This window comes from Carcharhinus amblyrhynchos, unplaced genomic scaffold, assembly GCF_965287045.1.
Source record: "Carcharhinus amblyrhynchos unplaced genomic scaffold, sCarAmb.v2.hapA chromosome_122, whole genome shotgun sequence".
Taxonomy (NCBI): Eukaryota; Metazoa; Chordata; class Chondrichthyes; order Carcharhiniformes; family Carcharhinidae; genus Carcharhinus; species Carcharhinus amblyrhynchos.
In genome coordinates, this window is record NW_027649862.1 from 203391 (window position 1) to 222343 (window position 18953).

Consider the following 18953-nt stretch of genomic DNA (forward strand, 5'->3'; position numbering starts at 1 on the left):
AATAGGAGGCAGAGAGTAGATGTCAATGGGTGCTGTTCGGATTGGCGGTTGGTGACTAGTGGAGTGCCCCAGGGATCGGTGCTGGGGCCTCAGCTATTTACCATTTATATAGATGATCTGGAGGAGGGGGCTGAGTGTAGGGTGTTGAAATTTGCTGATGACACAAAGATGAGTGGAAAATCAAATTGTGCGGAGGGTGTAGAAAGTCTGCAGAGGGATCTAGATAGGCTGAGCGAGTGGGCGAGGACCTGGCAAATGGAATACAATGTTGACAAGTGTGAGGTTATCCACTTTGGCAAGAATAATAGTAGGAGGGACTACTATTTAAAGGGCAAAAAGCTGCAGCATGCTACGGTGCAGAGGGACCTGGGAGTCCTTGTGCATGAGTTGCAAAAACCCAGCCTACAGGTGCAGCAGGTGATCAGGAAGGCAAATGGGATGCTGGCCTTCATAGCAAGGGGGATAGAATATAAAAGTAGGGAGGTCTTGCTGCAACTGTACAGGGCACTGGTGAGGCTGCAGCTGGAATACTGTGTGCAGTTTTGGTCACCGCACTTGCGCAAGGATATTTTGGCCTTGGAGGGAGTGCAGAGAAGGTTCACTAGGCTGATACCAGAGTTGAGAGGGTTGAACTATGAAGAGAGACTGAATAGACTGGGCTTGTACTTGTTGGAGTTTAGAAGGATGAGGGGGGATCTTATAGAGACGTATAAGATGATGAAGGGGATGGATAGGGTAGAGGTTGAGAGGTTCTTCCCGCTTCAGAAAGGACAGCAGGACTAGAGGGCACAGCCTCAAGATAAGGGGGGGTGCAGTTTAAAACGGAGTTGAGGAGGAACTTCTTCACTCAAAGGGTGATGAATCTCTGGAATTCTCTGCCCGTTGAACTGGTGGAGACTACCTCGCTAAATATATTTAAGTCACGGGTAGATAGGTTTTTGGTCGGCAAGGGAATTGAGGGTTATGGGGAGAAAGCGGGAAAGTGGAACTGAGCCACTTCAGATCAGCCATGATCTTACTGAATGGCGGGGCAGGCTCGAAGGGCTAGATGGCCTACTCCTGCTCCTATTTCTTATGTTCTTATGTTCTCCCATCCATTGACTGTGTCTACACTTCCCGCTGCCTCGGGAAAAGCAGCCAGCTTAATCACGGATCCCAGGCACCCTGGACATTTTCTCTTCCACCTTCTTTCATTGGGAAAAAGATAAAAAAGTCTGAGGTCACGTACCGACCAACTCAAGAACAGCTTCTTCCCTGCTGCTGTCAGACTTTTGAATGGACCTACCTCGCATTAAGTTGATCTTTCTCTACACCCTAGCTATGACTGTAACACTACATTCTGCACCCTTTCCTTTCCTTCTCTATGAACGGTATGCTTTGTATAGCACACAAGAAACAATACTTTTCACTGTATGTTAATACATGTGACAGCAATAAATTAAATCAAATGAAGAAATGGAAATGGTTGGAGTGGATGGCATGTCGGTGCAAGAATTGTCCACAGTTTAAGATGTGCAGTTTGTGTGTGAGTGCCAACTGGAACAGAAGGACAATAGTGCATCGAGTGTCATTAAGACAGAGATAGATAGGTCGTTGATGAATGAGGGGATGAGGGGGTTATGAGGAAAAGGAAGGAGAATGGGGATGAGAAAAATATCACCCATGATTGAATGGCGGAGCAGACTCGATGGGCCGAGTGGCCTATTTCTGCTCCTACGTCTTATGGTCTTAGTCAGAAATAGTTAGAGATTTTACAGTGGAAAATAATATGGAGATCAGCAAGAGAAGATCATAGTTGCTTAAATTAATTGCTGAGCAGTGTTGTAAGAACACCTTCTGGACAACGAGAAAATCCTTAACTACTTGCTTCACAGAATCCTGTCTGTAGCTTTGCAGGAATGAAATATTAAACACACAGCTGGTTTACAGCTTTATTATCACTGTCACTCACCAACTTCTCCCAGCAGTTTTCAAATAATCCATTATTCTCCAGTGACTTTCGTTATGTAGGCAGGTGTGCCGGCCAGTCTGTGTCCAGGGACATCCAACAAACATCAGTGAAATGAATGACGGGGCAGCACGGTGGGTAGCACTGCTGCCTCACAGCACCAGGGACCCGGGTTCAATTCCTGGCTTGGGACACTGTCTGTGTGGAGTTTGCATGTTCTCCCTGTGCCTACATAGGTTTCCTCCCACTCTGGTTTCCTCCCACACTCCAAAGATGTGTAGGTTAGGTGGATTGGCCATGCTCAGTTGTCCCTTAGTGTCCAGAGATGTGTAGGTTACGGGGATTGGCCATGCTAAATTTTCCCTCAGTGCTGGGGCTTTGTGAAGACTGGAGTTGTAGAATCAGAAGGAAATTTCTCTCTTGATGAGTTTGAATGTGATGGAACTCGCCTCTCAGTACCTGCCCTGAAGCAGTTTCTAGGCCTGGAGTTCATTCTGTGCCTGGGTCTCTGCAGGGTTGCCTCTATGAAAAGGATTGCTGACCAGGATTCAGATTAAAACCCCAGTCAGTGAGAACATCGCCTTTAACACCAATCCATCCAGCAAGGAGCCTTCGAAGGGCAGAAGCACTGTGAGGATTACAGGATTACAGTAAGGAAGAATGAAACCTTGGCCAAGACTGGGGCCTGTAATAGGCACGTGTGCGGGACAGACTAGAGAGAGAGGAGACCCTCTCCCTCCATGGAGATGTCTCAGCCGTTAATGTCATTTTCCATGTGGTGTCTTGGGAAGCACTGTAACCAGGCAGATCAAAGCAGAAAAGGTTGGGAACCCAACAGATCCCACTATTAGCCTGCAGTGGGATGTGAGAACATAGAACATAAGAACATAAGAAATAGGAGCAGGAGTAGGCCAACTAGCCCTTTGAGCCTGCCCCGCCATTCAATAAGATCATGGCTGATCTGTCGTGGCTCAGTTCCACATTCCCGCCCTCTCCCCATAACCCTTAATCCCCTCTCTCATCAAAAACCCATCAACCCGCGTCTTAAAAATATGTAGCGAGGCAGCCTCCACCACTTCAACGGGCAGAGAATTCCAGAGATTCACCACCCTTTGAGTGAAGAAGTTCCTCCTCAACTTTGTTCTAAACCGCCCCCCCCTTTATCTTGAGGCTATGCCCCCTAGTCCTACTGTCCTTTCTGAGCGGAAAGAGTCTCTCCACCTCTATCCTATCCATCCCATTCATTATCTTATACGTCTCAATGAGATCTCCCCTCATTCTTCTAAACTCTAACGAGTACAAGCCTAATCTATTCAGCCTCTCCTCATAGCTCAACCCCCTCAACTCCGGCATCAGCCTAGTAAACCTCCTCTGCACTCCCTCCAAGGCTAAAATATCCTTGCGTAAGTACGGTGCCCAAAACTGCACGCAGTACTCCAGCTGCGGCCTCACCAATGCCCTATACAGCCGCAGCAAGACCTCCCTACTTTTATATTCAATCCCCCTCGCGATGAAGGCCAGCATCCCATTCGCCTTCCTGACCACCTGCTGTACCTGCAAGCTGGGTTTTTGTGACTCATGCACAAGGACCCCGAGGTCCCTCTGCACCGTCGTCTGCTGCAGTTTTTCTCCACGTAAGTAATAATCCTTCCTACCGTTATTCCTACCAAAGTGGACCACCTCGCACTTACCAACATTAAATTCCATTTGCCATTTCCTGGCCCATTCGCCCAGCCTATCTAGATCCTTCTGTAGACTCTCCCCACACTCCGCACAATTTGCCATTTCCACCAAATGGACAAGCTTGGCAATCCCAGTGGGAGCCAGGGAAATGAGAGTCCAGCTGGGCACACCGAGGTAGCTGTTGGCCTTGCCCCAAGTATATTTTTGCCATCACTGCACCTAAATCCAGATGTGATGGAAGTGGAAAATGGTATCTGAGGCTACATTGTACTGGCTGCATGCTCTCCTTGGTTTTATTTCCTTTCCCACCACTTGTGTTCTGATAGGCGTCCGCACTCTGACCACGTGAGAAATTGTGGGATGTCTCGAGAAAGGTAGAAATAGCTGCATTGTGATTTTTTTTCCCATGGGATCTGGGTGTCGCAGGCAGTGTTAACATCTGGTGCCTCATCCCTCATTGCCCTTGAACTTGGGACATTTCAGAGAGGGGCAGTTAAGAGTCGACCACATTGTTTGTGTGTGTGTTTGTATGTGAGAGACAGTGTGTGGGTGGGTGCGTGTGTGTAGCCTGGAGTCATGTGTAGGCCAGACCAGGTAAGGACAACAGATTTCCTTCCCTAAAAGCAACCAGATGGGTTTTTCTGACAATTGATGATAATCGTCACGGTCACCGTTACTGAGACTTGCTCTCAATCCCAGATTTTATTCATTGAATTCAAACTCCTCCAGGTCCCGTGTCCCCAGAGCATGAGCATTTTAAATCCATTTCTCTGTTCTGAGGTTTTGATTTGATCTAATTTGATTTATTATTGTCACGTGTATTGGGGTACAGTGAAAAGTATTGTTTCTTGTGCAATGCATAGACAAAGCATACCATTCATGGAGAAGGCAAGGAGAGGGTGCAGAATGTAGTGTTACAATCATAGCTAGGGTGTAGAGAAAGATCAACTTAATGCCTGGTAGGTCCATTCAAAAGTCTGACAGCAGCAGGGAAGAAGCTGTTCTTGAGTCGGTCGGTACGGGACCTCAGATTTCTGTATCTTTTTCCCAATGGAAGAGAGAATGTCCTGGGTCCATGGGGTCCTTGATTATCCTGGCTGCTTTTCCTGAGGCAACAGGAAGTGTAGACAGAGTCAGTGGGTGGGAGGCTGGTTTGTGTGATGGATTGGGCTATATTCATGACCTTTTGTAGTTTCTCGCGGTCTTGGGCAGAACAGGAGCCCTTACCAAGCTGTGATACAACCAGAAGAATCCTTTCTATGATGCATCTGTAAAAATTGTTGAGAGTTGTAGCTGACATGCTAAATTTCCTTAGTCTTCTGAGAAAGTAGAGGGGTTGGTGGGCCTTTCTTAATGACAGTGTCAGTATTTGGTTGGGGGTGGGGGGGGGGGGGGGGGCGGTTGGGGGCGGGGGAGGAGGAGGAGAGAGAGAGACCAGGACAGGTTGTTGTTTTTTCACTTGGGCAATCATGTGGGAGAATTGTTGCTGAGATTGGGTGGGATGCATTAGGACAAGACTGTCACGCTGAGGGTGGGCAGAAGGAGCTGCTCCTGTGTTGTCTGTTCTATCATTAATACTGCAATATGATGTATATTTATGTGTGTGAGACCAGTGAGCTGTTTGCATCACATGGTCATGATAACTGCGCCCATCCTAAATGTAAATGTCTTTGCTTTTCAGGCAAGTATTTACGACAGAAGCGAATGGACTTCCAGTTACCATATGATATCCTGTGGCAGTGGAAACACAACCAGGTATGTAAGCTGCAGACACGCAGGGCTGGCAGAGCGTGCAGCTGGTGTGTGATATCAACTGGGCAGAGGAGCAACAACTGCCTGGGCTTTTACCAGAATTTTCATGTCAGAAAACCTGCTGTGCGCTGCTTTATCGAGCTATGATCGAGCAGAATTTCACTCGCTGGAGGAGCTGACCAAAAGGCTGGTCAAAGAACTCCTCACAGCACCTCGAAGGAGGAGCGAACAGGGAGAGGTTCGGGGAGTGGGTTCCAGACCTCCACACCCCAGGCAGCTGAAGGCACGGCTGCCAGTGGTGACATGATGGGAATCTGGGTGTGTGCATCAGTGCGGAATTGGAGGAGTGCAGAGGTCATGGAGGGTAGCTGGAGCAGATTGCAGAGAGGGAGGGATAGGGCCATGGAGGAATGGGAAAAGCAACGTGGAATTGTAAAACCAAAGGCAGTTTTCAGTGCTGAGTGGGCAGTAATCTCCAGTCGCACTGTAGCACACTTCTGCAGTTATCCCCACCTCACAAATCTTTTACAGCCACAGGTTTTCAGCAATAAGGAAGATGGTTGAAGGCAAGTTGCCTCAGCTCCAGGACAACACTGCAGGAGTCCGTAAGCGTAGTGTACGAGGGCCAACCATCTTCAGTTAGTCCATCAATCACCTTCCCTCCATCATAAGGTCAGAATTGGGGATAGAAACAGAAACTAGATGCAGAAAGAGGTCATTCGGCCCTTCAAGCCTGATCCACCATTCACTATGATTATAGCTGATCATCAAATTCTCTATCCTGATTTCCCCCCTACCCCCCACATCCCTTGATCCCTTTAGCCCCAAAAGCTATGTCTAATTTCTTCTTGAAATCACGCAACATTTTGGCCTTGACTACTTTCTGTGAGAGTGAATTCCACACATCCACCACTCTCTGGGTGAATAAATTTCTCTTCTCAGTCCTAAAAGGTTTACCCTTTATCCTCAAACTATGACCCCTTAGTTCTGGACTCCCCCACCATTGGGAACATTATTTCTGAATTTTCCCTGTCTAACCCTGTTAGAATTTCATAAGTTTCTATGAGATCCCTTCTCACTCCTCTAAACTCCAGTGAATCTATTCTAACTGACTTAGTCTGTCCTCATAAAACAGATCTGCCATCCCAGGAACCAGCCTGGTAAACCTTCGCTGTTCTCCCTCTATAGCAAGGACATCCTTTCTCAGATCCCCACCAGTACTGTACCCCAGTGTTATACAGCGACAGACCTGTCCTCACCAGTACTGTACCCCAGTGTTACACAGCGACAGACCCGTCCCCACCAGTACTGTACCCCAGTGTTATACAATGACGGACCTGTCCCCACCAGTACTGTACCCCAGTGTTATACAGCGACAGACCCGTCCCCACCAGTACTGTACCCCAGTGTTATACAGCGACAGACCCGTCCCCACCAGTACTGTACCCCAGTGTTATACAGCGACAGACCCGTCCCCACCAGTACTGTACCCCAGTGTTAAACAGCGACAGACCCGTCCCCACCAGTACTGTACCCCAGTGTTATATAGCAACAGACCCGTCCCCACCAGTACTGTACCCCAGTGTTATATAGCAACAGACCCGTCCCCACCAGTACTGTACCCCAGTGTTATATAGCAACAGACCCGTCCCCACCAGTACTGCATCCCAGTGTTATACAGCGACAGACCCGTCCCCACCAGTACTGTACCCCAGTGTTATACAGTGACAGACCTGTCCCCAACTGTACTGTACCCCAATGTTATACAACGACTGACCCGTCCCAGCCAGTACTATACCCCAATGTTATACAGCGACAGACCCGTCCACACCAGTACTGTATCCTGGTATTATAAAACTCAGAATGGATGTGGGCTAAATTTGAACGGATGGAATCTGTATTAGCCCTGCCAGGTTGTTTTCCTGTGTTTCACTGTGTGCAGGGTGAAAATGTGAGCTAGCCAGTTCCACTGACTGAGATTGCCATGAGGTGTTGTAATGAGTGTTGAAGGAGACATGTGATACGTGAGTTGAGATGAAAATAAAAGGCTGTTTTTTTTTCAGTCTGGCAGCTGCCAAGATATCAGTAACTCTAACAACTCAGGCTGCTCCCTTTGTTGAGGAGATTAATTTCTCTGGTGTTTGGCTTTCTGCTCTTGCTGTTTTCTCTGGAACTACTGGCTCAGTATGAGGCAGTTTCTCTCCTGAATACTTCATTCATTTTGCCAGCACTTTTTTCTTCCTCTGCTGAACAAAAGTGGAATGATAGTGTGATTGAAGAAGGCATGGACCCAAAGCAGCATTAAAAACTCCCGATTGTCCCATTAGATTGGAAGAGGAGGAGGGAAAGATTCCAATGGCAATATCTGGCAGGAAGGTGGGTGTTTATCCCAGCCAGAAGCCAGGAGAAACCTGACTCCAGTCACTGATGATGCAACGTCCCCTGGCACGGATTGTTTAACAGGAAAAACAATAATAATGGAAGCAGCTCTGAGTTAATGGTGTGCATGCTGACATTCTGATGGAACCTGCTGGACAGAGGGATCTTGTCGCCTGCCTCGCTGAAGGTGGGGGTGCTGCTTCTGCTGCTGTAACCACCTGCCTCAATGGCCTGTGTCACTGGGACTTGTATTTCTGGGCCCAGTGGGGTTCCACCCCTCGCCCTGAAGAAGAGAACGCTTAAAAATGCCAAGTGGCATCCCCTACAGAGGGAACTCTGGGGTTTTCCCATGACACAGGAAGGCTGCTCAGAGTCCAAACATGTGTAGGTTAGGTGGATTGGCCATGTTAAATTGTCCCTTAATGTTCAAAGATGTGTAGGTTTGGATGGATTGGTCATGCTAAATTGCTCCTTAGTATCCAAAGATGTACAGGTTGGGTGGACTGGCCATGCTAAATTGCACCTTAGTGTCCAAACATGTGCAGGTTAGGTGGATTGGCCATGCTAAATTGATGCTCGGATTAGCAGGTAAATGTGTGGGGGTTACAGGAATCAGGCCTGGGTGGGATTGTCATCGGTGCAGACACGATGGGCTGAATGACCTCCTTCTGCAATGTCCCCCATCAAACACTCCCAGGACAGATACAGCACGGGGTTAGATACAGAGTAAAGCTCCCTCTACACTGTCCCCCCATCAAACACTCCCAGGACAGGTACAGCACAGGGTTAGATACAGAGTAAAGCTCCCTCTACACTGTCCCCCCATCAAACACTCCCAGGACAGGTACAGCACGGGGTTAGTTACAGAGTAAAGCTCCCTCTACACTGTCCCCATCAAACACTCCCAGGACAGTTACAGTACGGGGTTAGATACAGAGTAAAGCTCCCTCTACACTGTCCCCCATCAAATACTCCCAGGACAGGTACAGCACAGGGTTAGATACAGAGTAAAGCTCCCTCTACACTGACCCTCCCATCAAACACTCCCAGGACAGGTACAGCACGGGGTTAGATACAGAGTAAAGCTCCCTCTACACTGCCCCCATCAAACACTCCCAGGACAGGTACAGCACGGGGTTAGATACAGAGTAAAGCTCCCTCTACACTGTCCCCCATCAAACACTCCCAGGACAGGTGCAGCACGGGATTAGATACAGTAAAGCTCTCTTGTATTAATCTCAATCTGGTATTGTTATTCTTCACATCTGAGGTTGACCATGATGGCAGTCCACAGGTTCGGAGCAACTCAGTCAGACTCATCCCATTGTATTAACCGTGAATTGTGGGGTTTTGACCAATGTTTTACAATTTGGGCTCCACAATTCCACCCATTCTTTTTGTGTATGTCAGCCAGCTCGCCCATAATCTAACCCAGATGTGGCAGAACTCTGCTGGGTTTGTTCCAAATCCATTTGCTCTTTTCACGCAAGACTGTTGTCAACTCGCTGAGGGAGAAAGCTGTCATCGCAGAGAGTCTGTGCAGCAATCATAGACTACGTTCCACATTTACAAGGAGGGTACAGCCCACCAGATCAGGCAGGGCCCACTTGATGACTTAGCTAGTCGATCTGTCTCTGAGACACAGAGCAGCAAAGGGTTGCCTTCCCAGTGTCACAATGCTAGCAAACGGCAAGTCCAGGGCTGGCTGCGACTTGGGCTCCTTGGCCTAAGAAGCATTCCGCCTGTCCTACCATTTCCTTGTAGGAAAAGACCAGTGTTCCCTCATTCCCTGCACTCTTCCCACCCAGTCCTCCCAGCGCAGACTGTACTGATCATGTCGCGAGAGGGATTATTAAATAACTGGTGAGAATTGTGTGGGAAGTGTAAGGAGTTGCAGCTGTTTGGTCTGTGCTATAACTTTATACTTCCTGCTGAATGTATTGCCTCTTACTGGATGATTCATCCATTCTCCATACTCACCAGCAACACTGGAGACACCTTGATAGGTACAGGGTTTTGTATGTGACGTCTTCCAGCCCTTAAAGCCACTGTTCCCCCAGCCCCTCTTGCAGGTTTCCATGCAGCAGTCGGGGTCCCAAACCCTGGAATTGCTCCCTGAACTATTTTTCTTTCTCGCTCTCTCTGTCCACGTGCTCGCTCCCTCTGTCCGTGTGCGCGTTCTCTCTGTCCCTCTCTCTCCATTAAACCTCTCTTAGATGCTATTTGGCTGATTTCTCCACACTTGTTCTGACATCTCCGTGGATTGGCGTGTAATTTTGCACAGTAACTACCCCTGTAAAGCCCCCTGAGATCTTGTACCAAACAAAATGTGCTGTGCGATTGCAGGTTAATGTTGTCAAGGGCCTGAGCCACAAGGATTGCTCCCTATCTCTGCGGATTCTGACAGCTTCCATTGAGGTGCAGTATGGCCACGGCACATAGTGGCTGCTGGTCACCCACCCAGAACACCCGCGTACCTCTTGAGCGAAGAGAAAAAGGAGCCTTAACCTCCTGGTCTGCTGGAGCTTCCAGACCCCCATGTAAAGACTTGTTTGCTGCACTGAGAGGGGTTCCCATCTCTGATGAACTGGAAGTCTGTGCAAATTGAGCACAGGACCTTATTTATTTCATTCGTGGGACATGGGTGTCGCTGGCTGGTCAGCATTCATTGCCCATCTCTCCTTGTCCTTGGAGGGCAATTGACAGAGGGGCAATTTTTTCACACAGAGGGTAGTGAGTGTCTGGAACAAGCTGCCAGAGGTAGTAGTAGAGGCGGGTACAATTTTGTCTTTTAAAAAGCGTTTAGACAGTTACATGGGTAAGATGGGTATAGAGGGATATGGGCCAAACGCGGGCAATTGGGATTAGCTTAGGGGTTTAAAAAGGAGGGCGGCATGGACTTGTGGGCCGAAGGGCCTGTTTCCATGCTGTAAACCTCTGTGACTCTATGACCTGCTGTAATATTGAAAGGAATCAGTTGATCTGACATGTGCATGATTAAAAAAACAAAGTTTATTTTCACACTTTGTTCATAGAACCTATAGGGCAAAGGGAGGGCTGTCCCAACAACAATCCCACTCAGGCCCTGTCCTATCCCCGTAACCCCATATATTTACCCTTGTAATCCCCCTGACATTAAGGGGCTGTTTATCATGGCCAGTCAACCATCTTTGGAGTGTGAGAGGAAACCGGAGCACCCGGGGAAACCCACGTAGACACAGGGAGAATGTGCAGACTCTGCACGGACAGTGAGCCGAGCTGGGTATCGAACCCGGGTCCCTGGCACTGTGAGACAGCAGTGCTAACCCACTGTGCCACCCTCTCAGCTGTTGTTTCAAGTTTAAAGAAGCAGTAAGTGAAATCCACCAACGGTAGTTGAGATAGTAACTGGAAATATGAAAGAAATATTTTCCAGCGTGGACAGCCCACACAAGCACAAGCAAATACAAGGGAGGGGGGAGGAGAGAACCAACCATTTGTTTTTGGCAAATTGTCCTTTCCTTCTGCATTCAATTTCGAGACAGTTGTCATTGACTTAATTGGAAAGGAAAGGCTCTGAAGTTATAACTGTTGCCCTCGCCCCTCCAGCTGAGCTGAGATGTAAAAGCGCCCACACACCAGCTGAAGTGGGAGATGTTGACAGCAGCTGTGTGTGTTTGGAAGGCAGCTGCATGTGTAGAATTACACTGGCGATGAAGGGTTGCTGCTGTGTTTCTCAGAGAGAGTTAACTGGACATTGTTTTGTGCACAAATGGAACCCTTTTCAATTCAAATGCGTAATATCTGTGCTGCGACAGGGAAGTCTGAGTGCCACTGTAGTTGGCATTTTGTTTGATTCTCAGTTGTACAACTTGCCAGTGATGGGGTTTCCTTGTCCCCTGCGCCACCCCCGCTGAGCTTCCTACCTGGAAGGTGCTGGCATCAACTGATGATTCTGTCTAACTCTCTGTGCCTATCAGTCCCTCCTCCCTCTCTATTCCCCTTCCTCGCCCCTTCTCTCTCTCCCACCTCACACTCTCTCTCTCTCTCTCTCTCTCTCCCTCTCCCTCTCTCTCTCTCCCCCCCCCCACCACCACCACCACCACCACCACCACCACCACCACAGCCTCTGTCTCTGTCCCTCCCCACTCTCTCTCTCGCTCAGCCTTTCTCTTCCTCGTCTCCCTCTCTCTGTTTCTTTCTCTGTCCTCTTGTCCTATCTCTGCCCATCCTTTCTTTCTCTCCCTCTCTCCCCCTCTCTCTCTCTCTCTCTCTCTCCCCTTGCCCTCTCTTTCTCTCCCTCCTGGGTGTCTCCCCCCAACTCTCTCTCTGTCTCTCTCTCTCTTTTCTCCCTCATCTCTCTCTCCCTGTCTCTCTCCCCTCTCACCCTTTTTCTCTTTCTCTCCTCGCCTCCTGTCTTCCCTCCCCCCTCAATTACTGTTTACACTCCAGAATCAGTGGGTAAAGGTGAAAAGTGGCTACGATGGCAGCCAGTGCTTTATCCATCCAACTCGCAAGTCAGTGATTGTGTCTCTATTTTCAATCTAGTAGGTTGATAAACAAAGAGCCCCTTTTAGGCACAGCTACATACATGGCTTTCATTCTGATTCTGACATTTTCCCTGCAATGAAGGGGTTAACAGTTCAATTAGTGTTCTGAAATATCCCCACAAAATACACTTCAGATGCCCATGTAAGGACAGTAGTGCTGTTCTTCCATTCTGTGAGAGCTGCTTGTGAAATGTGGTTTTGGTGCTGTGCCCAGTGTTTTGCTGCACTCTCTCTCTCTCTCTCTGGACTATCCCTTGGAGATTTCACATGTACAGCCAGCCCGGCTGGGGATTTTTGTTCCTGTTGTGTTTTTCTTGGCACGCTTCATGGAATGGAATGTATATTTCACTTGGAAAAAAAAAGCAACTGTTTCCCCAAAGTCTGAACAAAGAAAAACTTGTTCTTGTGTCTGGGAGGAGTGGTGGCACTCTGCTAATGGGAGTTGTAGTTATACCGGCACGCATGACTATCACGTAGCCATAACACTGGAGCAGTGCACTGGCAAGCAGAGATTGACTCCCTGTCTGATTCCTCCTCAAGTCATTGTCTTCTCTTGCCTGATTTTCCCCACCTCGCCTCAGGGCGGAGCAGGTTAAATCTGCACCCTTGGGAGCAGCCAACAGCGCCACAGTGTCATAGTGGTTAGCGCTGCTGCCTCATAGCGCCAAGGACCTGCGTTTGATTCTGTCCTACGTTGATTATGCGGAGTCTGCACACTTGTTCCCGTGTCTGCGCAGGTTTCCTCCGGATGCTCCAGTTTCCTCCCACACTCCAAAGATGTGCAGGTTCGGTGGATTGGCCATGCTAAATTGTCCCTTAGTGTCCAAAGATGTGAAGGTTACATGGATTGGCCATGCTAAATTGCCCCTTAGTGTCCAAAGATGTGAAGGTTACATGGATTGGCCATGCTAAATTGTCCCTTAGCGTCCCAAGAATTGAAGGTTAGGTGGATTGGCCATGCTAAATTGCCCCTTACTATCCAAAGATGTGCCGGTTAGGTGGATTAACCATGGTAAATGTGTGGTGTAACGAGGATTGGGAGGGGAATGGGCCTGGGTAAGGAACTCTGGCAGGGTCGGTGCAGATTCGATGGGCTGAATGGCTTCTTCTGCACTGTCAGGATTCTATGATTGCAAATGTGTAGTGGTGTAAAGTAGACCAATACTTCAAGCCTTTTACTGATGTTCAAGTGCAGCAAGCAGCCTTTTTCATTGTCTTAACATAATGAAGGTGGAAGAGATCTTGTGACAGAACAGCGAGGCTGCGTTTGCCCCTTGGACAGTAAGTTGCCCTCCAGTGAGGCTGCTTCCTCCAGCCCCATTGTCAGGGCCTCGTCACAAAGCCAGCTTATATCTCCAGTTCGGTCAGGAGGTCCCGCGTCGTGGTAGACCAGTTCCTGTGGCCCCAGATTGCTCAAAACCCTGTCTACAACAATGAAAAGGACCTCCGACTCTGGGTTGAAACTCGCAGCAGAGAGGGGGCAGTTTAATTCTGTATTTACAACACATTCTAATCTGCGTGCAGGGCTCAATGATGTTGCATTGTAACCTAACAAAGCTCCTGCAGTGCTGATCTCAGTGTTTGTATGTTGCTGGATTGTTATAGGTGTGTATATGCGACAGTATTTTATTCACTTGTTGCTAACTCATATTTTCTCCTCTCTCTTTAAGCTGTATAAAAAGCCTGATGTCCCACTTTACAAAAAGATCAGATCAAGTAAGATTCTTTCCATTTCCCTTACAGATTTCGTCTTTAATTATCACTCTTACTTCTAGCTTATAACTTGGTTTGATTTATTATTGTCAAGTGTATTGGGACAAAGTGAAAAGTATTGTTTCTTGCGCACTATACAAAGCATACCGTTCACAGAGTACATAGATTTGATTTATTATTGTCACGTGTTGGGATACAGTGAAAAGTATTGTTTCTTGCATGCTGTGCAGACAAAGCATACTGTTCATAGAGTACATAGATTTGATTTATTATTGTTACATGTATTAGTATGCAGTGAAAAGTATTGTTTCTTGCACACTATACAGAGAAAGCATACAGTTCATAGAGTACATAGGGGAGAAGGAAAGGAGAGGGCGCAGAATGCACTCTTTGATTACAGATTGGTACTCAACATTCGAGTGATCAGGGTGAATGAGTTTTACTGTTTTAAGCTTATTTATTAGTGTCAGACAGAGGAACAGAAAGAGAGAGAGAGGCAGACAGTTTAATTTTATGTATTAGTGTAAGGCTTACATTAACACAGCAATGAAATTACTGTGAAATTCCCCTAGTCGCCACACTCCGGCGTCTGTTCGGGTACACTGAAGGAGAATTTAGCTTGGCCGATCCACCCTAACCAGCATGTCTTTCGGACTGTGGGGGGAAACCGGAGAACCCGGAGGAAATCCACGCAGACACAGGGAGAACATACCAACTCCATGCAGACAGTGACCCAAGCCAGAAATCGAACCCAGGTCCCTGGCCCTGTGAGGCAGCAGTGCTAACCCACTGTACCACCCTCCTGAACCCAGGGTCGAACTGCAGGGAGAGGCAGGGATGCTATTCCCCGTTGAGTAACGAACTGGTGGACTTTTCATTCTGAGACCTCAGAGATCCCATTCAGGGGGTCTGCATTACACGCCACACATCCTTAAAGTTTATTTATGCATCACAAGTCGGCTTACATTTACACTGCAGTGAAAATACTGTGACATTCCCCTCATCGCCACACTCCAGCATCTGTTTGGGTTAATACACCCCAACCACCTCCAAGAGACCAGAGTCCTTACCACGCTGGCCGGTCTGGTGACATTTTCTTCAGCTGCCCATCCTGTATATGTTCTCTAGTATCATTTATATTAGTGATTTGGATGAGAGTATAGGAGGCATGGTTACTAAGTTTGCAGTTGACACCAAGATTGGCAGTATGGTGAACAGTGAGGAAGGTTATCTCCAATTGCAACGGGATCTTGATCAGTTAGGCCAGTGGGCTGACAGATGGCAGATGGAGTTTAATTTAGACAAATGTGAGGTGATGCATTTTGGTAGATTGAACCAGGGCAGGACTAACTCAGTTTAATGGTAAGGCGCTGGGAGAGTTATAGAACAAAGAGATCTAGGGATACATATTCATAGCTCCTTGAAAGTGGAGTCACAGATGGACAGAGTGGTGAAGAAGGCATTCGGCATGCTTGGTTTCATTGGTCACAACGTTGAATACAGGAGTTGGGACGTCTTGTTGAAGTTGTACAAGACATTGGTAAGGCTACACTTGGAATACAGTGTACAGTTCTGATCACCCGATTATAGAAAGGATATTATTAAACTAGAAGGAGCGCAGAAAAGATTTACTAGGATGCTACCGGGACTTGATGGATTGAGTTATAAGGAGAGGCTGGATAGACTGGGACTTTTATCTCTGGAGCGTAGGAGGCTGAGGGGTGACCTTATAGAGGTCTATAAAATAATGACGGGCACAGATCAACATCTTTTCCTAAAGGTAGAGAAGTGTAAAACTAGAGGGCACAGCTTTAAGGTGAGAGGGAAGAGATACAAAAGGGTCCAGAGGGGCAATTTTTTTCACACAGAGGGTGGTGAGTGCCTGGAATGAGCTGCCAGAGATAGTCATAGAGGTGGGTACAATTTTGTCTTTTAAAAAGGTTTAGACAGTTACTTGGGTAAGATGGGTGTGGAGGGATATGGGCCAAATGTGGGCAATTGGGACGAGCTTAGAGGTTTTAAAAAAAAGGCAGCATGGCCAAGTTGGGCCGAAGGGCCTGTTTCCATGCTGTAAATACCTATGACTTTACAAGTGTGCTCTTGGTACTGTGCCATCTGCTCCTGTGGGCTCTGGGTTCAGGAGAGGAAGAATCTCCTGGGGTTCCTGCTGCTAAACAGTGTTACAGATGCCATGCCTTGCTACAAGTTCCACACGTGGCTTTGGGCGAGAACAGGATGAGCCCAGGGTGTTGTCTGTCCTCTTCGTATCCCCCACCCCTCATGCCCCCACTACATGCATGCACTGCTCTCCCACTTTCAGACTAGCCACCCAGAACAGTCCACAACTACGGAGGCCAGGCAGGGTCAGCATCTCCAGCAAGTGGCAGCAAAGGTGTTATCAGTTGGCAGCAGTCAGGCAAGGCAGCAGCACCTGTTGGTGTGAATATCTGTGTCAGCAGCTTGTTGACTGGTGCAGTTTCAGCTGTCACCTCCTCACCGTCAGCCAGCTGAAAACCAGAATGGCTGGGGAAACCCCCCCCCCCACCCCCCCCCCCCCCCCCCCCACCACCACCACCGCCGCCGCCACCACCGCCGCCGCCGCCACCACCGCCGCCGCCTTCCAGAATAACATGAGTGTGTGTGGGGCTAATCTGCCGATTGTATTGGGGGAACTGGGTTAGAACTTGGGGTGTGCGTGTGGGGTTCATCTGCAGATTGTATCGGGGGAAACTGGGTTAGAGCTCTGGGTGTGTGTGTGGGGAAGGTTAAATGCACCGATTTTATTGCGGGAACTGGGTGAGAAATCGGGAAGACTTCCCAAGGTTGTGATAAATGGACATCCAGATGTGAAATAAGCCAGAATGTGGGCCATCTGCAGCAAGATTCGAAACCAAGCGCCACAAGGCACTTTGAGAGATGCCACATTTGAAATCGTACGCCCACTCGTCTCCTGGTGTAGAGCGAGTGGGGACTGATGATTGTCTGAAGCTGGCTACCCCAGGCGGTGCATCGGTGCAGCAGATGGTCCAGACCCCAGCTGCCAGCACTGTTTCCTGGAGCAGATCCGCTCCAGAGGAACTGCCTGTGCTCGCAGCTTCAGCCTGGCACTGAACTCGCCGATTCCTCCACACAGCGGGCAGTGTCAAACAAAACATTAATCCTTCCCCCCCCATCATATTCCCCTTAAAGTTAGGAAAACGGTCTGGAAGGCAGGTTTAAAACATGTTTAGAATGAGCGTGACAAAGTGGGGGCCTTTTGTGTAACCGTGAGGTACATTATCCTCTTCACAGATGTGTTTGTTGATGTGAAGCCTCTTTCCGGATGTGAACCCACAACATGCAACTGTAAGAGGCCTGTGGATCCTGCTGAGAAGAGCTGCTTGGAAGATTGTCTGAACAGGTAGGCAAGTATGTGTATTAGCCTCCAAATTATGGCCCTGTCTCGCTCGCTATTAACCTTGAGACATGTTGCGATTGCTACTGTGGTGTCAGTGTTTTGTGGCACAGCCCAGACAGATTGGGCAGAGAGGCAGTGGCAGCTGCCGTGTGACCTGCAATAACTTAACCTTGGGAGCAGGAGCAGGAGACGGAGAGTCAGCATGATTAAATTGAGTGGATTTGCATATCTGCTGGTGTGTGTTGATTGAAAGCCAGTTCCGGTTGATGGCCTGGATCCTCCTACGTCCTGCTAACACTACTGGAGGATCCCAGTCACGGGTGGGACTAGAGAACTGTGGCCCCTGTCACCTGAGGCACTCCCTCTGAGCTAAGGGTGTCCACACTGAAAGTGAGTTCATAGGCAACCGAGCATCCAATGTGCGACCTACCGTCTCTGCCACAGGTGGGGCAGATAGTTCAGTTTATGTATTAGTGTCACAATTAGACTTATATTAACTCTGCAATGAAGTTACTGTGAAAATCCCCTCGTCGCCTGTTTGGGTACACTGAGGGAGAATTTAGTACAGCCAATGCACCCTAACCAGCGCGTCTTTCGGACTGTGGAAGGAAACCAGTTCACTTCCGGCCTGAGGTCCACTTGTCGTTGTGGGGTTTACACATTCTACCCCGTGTCTACGTGGGTTTCCTCCAGGTGCTGTGGTTTCCTCCCACACTCCAAATATGTGCAGGTTAAGTGGATTGGCTATGCTAAACTGTCCCTTAGTGTCCAAAGATGTGCAGGTTAGGGGGATTGGCCGTGCTAAATTAGCCCATATCAGGGAGACTTAGCAGGGTAAATGTGTGGGGTAATGGAAACAGGGCCTGGGTGGGATTGTCATTGATGCAGACTTGATGGACCAAATGGCCACCTCCTTCTGCACTCTAGGGATTCTATAATTCAATCACAAACAGTGCGGGGACTGCAGACAACCTCAGTGCTGCTTGGTTGTGAAGGAATGTGGCCAGGATTCCTGTTTTCCCTGCACCGTCCGGTTGTACCCGCATCAACCAACAGCCGGATGGAGTGTTTCTGTGCAGTCTCCTGCAGTTAAATAGCCAGCAGATGTGTGCTGCTTTGCGGGTGGGATGGAGGGGAAAGGAATTGGGCGTCGGAGCGAATCTGATTCCCATGGCTCTGTTCCCCCCGAGACCCTGGGGTGTCACCATGCGCTCTGAGAAGCTGGACCTGAGCAGCAGCATTGTGATGGGAGAGGAAGGCATGCCCCTGGTAACTGGCAGTGTGGCTGCCGGCCAGGCTGATTTCACTACTTGGCTCCTTGCTCTGCTATGTTGATGCGCATTTTAGCTATTTGATGCAAACTCATTAACAGCTCTTGGCTGTTTGCCCAAAAGCTGTGCACTGGTGTGTTTTTTTTATTATTAATTATATTCGGAAGATTTGAGTTGTAATAAAGCAGGAAGCCCAGTGTGCCGCATGTTCTGTGCTCCCAAAACTGAAACAGATGCATAGCCAGCCCTCCAATCTCCATCCGTCAGAGCTGCTGATAGGT

At 48.5% G+C, this 18953-nt stretch overlaps 2 protein-coding genes across 3 annotated transcripts in view; one reads left to right on the forward strand and one right to left on the reverse strand.

The window, feature by feature from the left end:
• Window positions 1-18953, forward strand: part of ash1l (ash1 (absent, small, or homeotic)-like (Drosophila)) — a 245067-nt gene that overhangs the window by 158157 nt on the left and 67957 nt on the right. For both annotated transcript variants that reach the window (XM_080183023.1, XM_080183024.1), the window contains exons 7-9: window positions 5313-5386; window positions 13962-14007; window positions 17296-17404. In XM_080183023.1, coding sequence (XP_080039149.1) covers window positions 5313-5386; window positions 13962-14007; window positions 17296-17404 — 229 coding nt within the window. The remainder of the gene's footprint in view (window positions 1-5312; window positions 5387-13961; window positions 14008-17295; window positions 17405-18953) is intronic.
• The window catches only part of ints3 (integrator complex subunit 3), a 254467-nt gene that overhangs the window by 7522 nt on the left and 227992 nt on the right, over window positions 1-18953 (reverse strand). The gene's annotated exons all lie outside the window — the stretch shown is intronic.